The following is a 7,323-nucleotide window of genomic DNA, read 5'->3' as shown; positions in this document are numbered from 1 at the left end:
ATTCTTGTAATTTTTTTTTAAGGTTTATCGACTTATTTCAAAGATTTGCAAAAATCATGATTTTTTGAAAAAATGATGACACTGCCAATTTAATTTCACTGCCTTTTGAAATAGCTCATAAGGGTTTGTTTAAAATTACGTACACAATGGGAGGGGGTGGGGGTGTTTGACAATTTGATTTATTGCTTCAAAGTTTAAACAATTTGTCGTAAGTGGGATATTAAAATCAATCAAATTTTATTTTACAATCTGTAAGATTTCTCAACTTAGAAAAAAAGAAAATTTCATGCAAAAAGCCAATCCTCTGCTATTCTAAACAAACAAATCTCACCGCAGCTGAGCGCTTAGTTAAGAATTTGATAGTGTTTACCTTCTACGGGTGAAGCCCAAAGCCGGTTGGAATGAGGTGGATTTGCACCAAACGCACACAATCGCGCCAACACGTTGCCGCTTGCTGCTCGCGGTCAGAATCGGATGCCGAAAATCGCGCGCGCAGTTTCCAGCAAACGTGGTGCGCGCCCAGCCAGAATTTGATATAAACTGTCGTCGCGTGGCGCAATTTTGGTTCAGTGTCGTTCCTGACGGTGCGTCGTGATGTGCTGCTGACAAAGGAAGAACAATAGTGTAGTGTTCTAGAAATTTAGGGGAAAACTGTGCGCTTAGTATATTTTCTGCAAGATGGAAGCCTTACTAAGCAAAATTACCCATGGGTATAACTATTTTATGGTGGAAAGTCGAGGTGTGTTTAAAATTTTCATAAATTTTATCTCAAAAAAAAAAAAAAATATGGACTGTTGTTCTTAAAAAGTGAAAATTTGTGAAAAAGGTGTTACAAAAAAAAAATGGTTTCCTTAATTGTTCCAGATAGCCGCAACAGTGGCCTTCCGCTGATCAATTCCTCCTGGCAGGTGCCGGCCATAGTGGCAATCTATCTGCTCACGGTGCTCAAGATTGGGCCCCGATTTATGGAAAACAGGAAGGCGTACGACTTGAAGAATGTGATATGGTCCTACAACCTGTTCCAGATCTTGGCCAACGGGGCGCTGTTCTTTGCCGAGGTGAGTCCGTGCGTGACAAGTGAGGGAAAAGCTGTGAGCAAAAGTGCATTCAAAAAATCGTTGTGAAAAGTGTGACAAACATGAACTAAAAAACGAAGAAATTTCAATAGAATGTGATTCGACATGGGTAATTCTCTACCAACTCACACGAAATCGGGAAAAGTTGCCCCGACCCCTCTTCGATTTGCGTGAAACTTTGTCCTAAGGGGTAACTTTTGTCCCTGATCACGAATCCGAGGTCCGTTTTTGATATCTCGTGACGGAGGGCGGTACGACCCTTCCATTTTGAACATGCGAAAAAGAGGTGTTTTCAATAATTTGCAGCCTGAAACGGTGATGAGATAGAAATTTGGTGTCAAAGGGACTTTTGTGTAAAATTAGACGCCCGATTTGATGGCGTACTCAGAATTCCGAATAAACGTATTTTTATCGAAAAAACACTAAAAAGTTTTAAAATTCTCCCATTTTCCGTTACGCGACTGTAAAATTTTGGAACATGTCATTTTATGGAAATTTAATGTACTTTTCGAATCTACATTGTCCCAGAAGGGTCATTTTTCATTTAGAACAAAATTTTTCATTTTAAAATTTCGTGTTATTTCTAACTTTGCAGGGTTATTTTTAGAGTGTAACAATGTTCTACAAAGTTGTAGAGCAGACAATTACAAAATTTTGATGTATAGACATAAGGGTTTGCTTATAAACATCACGAGTTATCACGATTTTACGAAAAAAGTTTTGAAAAAGTTAATTTTGCGTTTCTCTTTGTTTCGTCGTCCGTGTCTGTCGCGGGTGACCATGAATGGCCATGATCGATGACGACCAACTTTTTCAAAACTTTTTTCGTAAAATCGCGATAACTCGTGATGGTTATAAGCAAACCCCTTATGTCTATATATCAAAATTTTGCAATTGTCTGCTCTACAACTTTGTGGAACATTGTTACACTCTAAAAATAACCCTGCAAAGTTAGAAAAAACACGAAATTTTAAAATGAAAAATTTTGTTCTAAATGAAAAAATGACCCTTCTGGGACAATGTAGATTCGAAAAGTACATTAAATTTCCCATAAAATGACATGTTCCAAAATTTTTTACAGTCGCGTAACGGAAAATGGGAGAATTTTTAAAACTTTTTTAGTGTTTTTTTCGATAAAAAATACGTTTATTCGGAATTCTGAGTACGCCATCAAATCGGGCGTCTAATTTTACACAAAAGTCCCTTTGACACCAAATTTCTATCTCATCACCGTTTCAGGCTGCAAATTATTGAAAAACACCTTTTTTCACATGTTCAAAAATGGAAGGGGTCGTACCGCCCCTCCGTCACGAGATATCAAAAAACGGACCTCGGATTCGTGATCAGGGACAAAAGTTACCCCTTAGGACAAAGTTTCACGCAAATCGAAGAGGGGTCGGGGCAACTGCTGTGTGAGTTGGCGGAGAATTACCCACATACAAAAAAATATATAAAAAAGACTTGTATAGTGAAGAATAAGCAAGTGCAATAGTTTAATTTATGTGTTCAAATAATGATAAAACTATTTTTTAAATAATCATCATACAAATTTTCTTGGAAATTGTTTGATGGATGTTGTTTTAAAGAGCAGTTTTCTGAAACAATCATTACCGTCAGTGGGGGTGACATTGGGTCTGGGGGGTGAGATTGGGTCAAAGTGTTTTTTACGGATTTTACCATTTCTCAGGTACTTCTCAATGAAACTGAATTCTGTTAAAGGGGTTGTGTGGGGGAAATCTTAAGATGAATTCGCTGAAAAAATCTCGTTCCTAGAACAAATCCTGTTATTTTGGCAGCTCTCTCTAAAATTGAGGTACGTTTTTGGCCAAAAATGACCTCTCACATTTTTTTTCTAATATTTTTGTTGGATTTGCTCGAAAACTACCCAAATGTTTGAAAATCTCTACTTCAAACATTGTAGCATGTCAATACGATTCCCTCGAACAAGAATCACTATTGGATGACTTGTTTTTTACCATATCGTTGTATTTGAGCATCATTTTAGTTTCCCCCACTCGGTACCTCAAAAACTCTCCTGTGTTTTTTTTTGGTTTTCACCTTATAAGAAAGAGTCAAAAAAAGAGTGATTCCACATAATCCCAAGAAAGTGTAAATCCACATCTTTTTATGCGTAATTCGACATTTGTATAATTTTTTTTTGATAACATCTCTACCATTTTTAAAGGAGATATTATAAAATTTTCTTAGAAAATATTTTCATCGCCTTACATGATTTAGCTTAAAAATTTTATCAATAAATTTATATCCATTAGGCAATTGCAAATTTTCTATAATTTTACGCCCCCCCCCCCTCCCTCAATTTCTAAAATAAAAAATATTTATCGAAATAACCTGTAAAATCGATTGTAAACTATTCACAATACATAGTTCAAAGCTAGATTACTACTTTTAGGTTTAAGACGTAAAAGCTTATACATTTTTTCATAAATTCATTAGTATTTTGCAAATATTTGATAGTAGCATAACTGTAAAGTTGCATAAATCATTTTGTAACTAATGAAATGGAGAATCAGCCTTGAAATTCAAATTATTATTTTTAATTATTTCAATTCATGTTTATTTCTTGTACTAAGCACAATACATATTTTTTAAACCTATAAACAAGTGGAGAGTAATGGAGATCCTTTCAGCCACAGCATTATCAGTAATCATTGGATTAAATTAGTTTGTTATACTCGGTGAGATTTAATGAAAAACTGCTTAAATTGCTAACAGGTGGAATAAATGTCAAATTTATTTTAAATTAAAAAAAGAAAGAAACAGAAGAATTTTTTATATTATTGTGTTTAAGTCGCTCCCTCTTTATATTGGTTCGAAAAATAAGGGGGAAATTTTTTATTTCAGAAAACTTCAAAATTTGAATGAAATTAGAATGCCTAATTTCATTGAAATTTGCAAAAAAGCAAAAAAAAAAAGATTTTTTTAAACGAGGCAATTCAAAATGCATTTTTAGCTTTAATAATCATTTAAAGCGTGATTGAAACAGTAAAAAAAATAAAGTTTTGTGAAATAACAATGTACCAGATAACGTATTTTGCATTTGTTCTGTTGAAACTATTTTTTTTATATTATCATAATTGTAAAACAATATTAAATTCAAATCTTTCATTGGTCCCCTCTCCCCTCAACTATGGTCATATGCCAGAGACATAAACTTTTAAAAAATATGGCCTTAGCTTTTAAAATTCTTAGTTCCACCGAGATTTTTTGTTTGTGAATAAAAAGCTTTTTGCAGTACACTGGAAATTTACAAACATTGAAATGTTTTTTTACATGAGACTAAAAACTTTTTTTTTACTTAATTTCTAGGATTTTTTTAAAAAAGGTCAAAAATCCATAGTATCCTTTGTAAAGAACTCTAGATTCAACATTTATATTAGCGTATTAATTCAGCTAATAATAAAATAAATGATTCTCTTGATTTAACATTTTTATTAGCTGATTAATTCAAATAAAATTATAAGTTTTTTGAAAATGTACAGGGAGCCAGATTTTTTTTAACTTCTTCAACTTTTTCCAAAAATTTTCCAAAAATTCAGTATGCAATCCTTTTTTTATTACGAACTTTTTTTTAAACTTTTTTTTTTCAAGGTAAATAAAATGTAAATATGTCCCAAAAGCATGTTTATCACCTTAGAGTTTATACTGTATTTTGGTTCTTAATTTGGAAACTTTCTTATCAATATCTCATGAGACACATTTCAAATCACATTGATTATTTTTAGGGGGGAGGGGGGTATGACGATTGTCCACGCTGCATACAAAAAAGTTTTTTTGTATGCAAAATTGTCCACGAGGGGAGTTGACATTTTCAAAAAAGTGTCCACGTGGTTTGTGGATGGTCCCTAAGCACAACTTTTTGTCCCTTAGATCTGGTCAAAGTCGAGGGAAGTGGGGGAAATTACAATTTCAATGCTATGCTTGAAAAAAAGAACGAATTTATGAAATTTTACGTCTGTAAATAAGTGCACAGTGGTTCCCCCGACTGGTTCCCTGGTATGAAAACTAGTGTCTTTTATGTAAATCCAGGGAATCGATTAGTGATGGTTTCATCCACCGCACGAAACGGCAAAGGGTCCATTTTGTCCCATTTTTCAACAATTTTTCCTGAAAATCGCTCTGTATTTAGAGCGAAGGCTTAATGGGACCAGCCAAAATGCACGTAACTTATGTGAAAATGTCCAAGGAATCCAGTAAAAATAATCACATGCACCGCAAAAACCCATTTAATCCATATAACTCCAATTCCGCTAAAATATCACTTTTGGCCGTTTTCAAATGTTAGGTCAGATTTTAAAAATCTGACAAAAAAACAGAAGACAATCATAATAGAATACATCTTTGCTATAACTCTCGGAGCAAATGGGTAACATACACAGCAAATAAAGTAGTAATCTAGCTGCTTGTAAAAAGGCCTGGGTGTAAAATAAATTTTCATTATTTTATGAAATTCTGTGTAATATTACACCCTGAAATATGTATCTTATCAGTAAGGGAAACCAACTTGACCGACATGTTAAGCTCACGTATACGTTTATCCTTTCCATTTTACGTCGGTCTGATTGCCGAGCGGGCTAAGGCGCTAGCCCTAACTGTTGGTGCTGGGTTTGAGTCTCGTCGGTTGCAGCTTTTTTTGTGTTTACAAAAAATTGTACATGCAGCGTGTAATATTAGGTGTCTTTTTTGACGAAGGTGATGTGCATGTTTGTGCATGCGATTTTACCATCGGATTTTTTGCTGTGTATCACACCACTAATGACTGATCCGCCGATCCATTTCCCCTTCCCCAGTTCTACCTAATCGGCATCCGGACGGATTTCAACTACGTGTGCCAACCGGTTGACTTTTCACCCTCGAAAACCGGCTACGAGGAGCTGTACATGACCTACGCATACTTTTTGATCAAGATCGTCGAACTGACCGACACGCTGTTCTTCGTGCTGCGCAAGAAGCAGTCCCACGTGACCTTCCTGCACGTGTATCATCACTCGATCATGCTGACGATGTCCTACCTGGCGGTGCTGTTTGTTCCGGGTTAGTGCCTTAACGAATTAGATGTTTGAATATTTTGTTTTGTAATATTTCGACTGCTTGATTGACAGGAGGCCACATCTATCTGCTCGGGCTGTGGAACACCCTGGTCCACGTGGTGCTCTACCAGTTCTACAACCTGCAGCTCTTCCAGTCCCCGTGGGCGGCCCGGTTTAAGAGCTTGCTTCCGAAGATGCAACTGGCCCAGTTCGTGCATCTGGCGTACCATTTTGGCCGACCGGCCATACTTGGAATCGACTGTGGTTTTCCGATGGTTTGGCATTGGCTTGGTTTCAGCCAGGCGTTCTTCATCCTGATCATGTCGCTTAACATCTACATAAACTCATTCATGCAAAAATCAAAGAAACAGGCTTAGAAATCGGGTCATCTAAACAAAATTCGTGAATTTTGTCCAAGACTGAATGATCGACAATTATAAACTATTAGTGTTAGGATTTATTTAAATTTAACTTGATTAGGAAAATACTAATTACACAGGATATTTGGGTAAACAATACGATACACGGTAAAGTATTTTAATGTACGTACGCAGTTAATTTATTGCTCAATTGAAAATTACCACAAGTCATGGTGATATTATTTCCAAAGTTGTTCCTTGATTTGCTTGTTCTCTAAAACGAGAGCAAACCCTAATCATACGAAGGACTACGCATAATGTTATTGGTAATTGATCATTTCTGTGAAGTGATGTATCGCTTGAAAACTGGAAATGGAAATGTTTTTTGCTGACAAATGACTCTGGGAATATTTCACCTGACAAGTTGGATAAAACTTCGGAAACATTTATCAGAATTGTCGAAAACGAGTTAAAAGCTCCATTCAGCAAACAACTTGCCTTGACGCGTATTAGAAATAAACAATAATAAATAATTTCAATAATTTTAATAACAACCCTTGAATACAACATATCACATCCATGGTTGGTTTTTTTTTTTCAAACTTGAAGAGAATGTACTTTTTTGACAATGGCAGGAATAAATTCTTACTGATTATTTGTTTTCTATAGGGATTCTGCGCGTTTTTCGCCCGATCCCGGATGCGTGTATTGAAGCCTACCTTTTTTGAACTCGCATTTTTGTAAGATTTAGTTTTTTGGAAAGATCCGTCAACCATGCAGGAAATAAAAAGTAACGAGACGATTTGATTAAAATTGCAAGTGCGGCCATGTGCATCT

General features: G+C 35.4%; 1 protein-coding gene across 1 annotated transcript; it reads left to right on the top strand.

Annotated features, from left to right (window-relative positions):
- Positions 1-540: 540 nt before the first annotated feature.
- LOC6049943 (elongation of very long chain fatty acids protein 4) lies at positions 541-7,030 on the top strand. Its single transcript, XM_001866594.2, has 4 exons — positions 541-739; positions 865-1,058; positions 5,888-6,131; positions 6,200-7,030. The coding sequence occupies exons 1-4, from the start codon at positions 679-681 to the stop codon at positions 6,502-6,504; spliced, it is 804 nt and encodes a 267-aa protein (XP_001866629.1). The 5' UTR covers positions 541-678; the 3' UTR covers positions 6,505-7,030.
- Positions 7,031-7,323: the final 293 nt, after the last annotated feature.

Source organism: Culex quinquefasciatus, chromosome 2 (genome assembly GCF_015732765.1).
Source record: "Culex quinquefasciatus strain JHB chromosome 2, VPISU_Cqui_1.0_pri_paternal, whole genome shotgun sequence".
In the NCBI taxonomy this organism is placed as follows: domain Eukaryota; kingdom Metazoa; phylum Arthropoda; class Insecta; order Diptera; family Culicidae; genus Culex; species Culex quinquefasciatus.
This window is presented reverse-complemented; position numbering and strand designations above follow the sequence as displayed.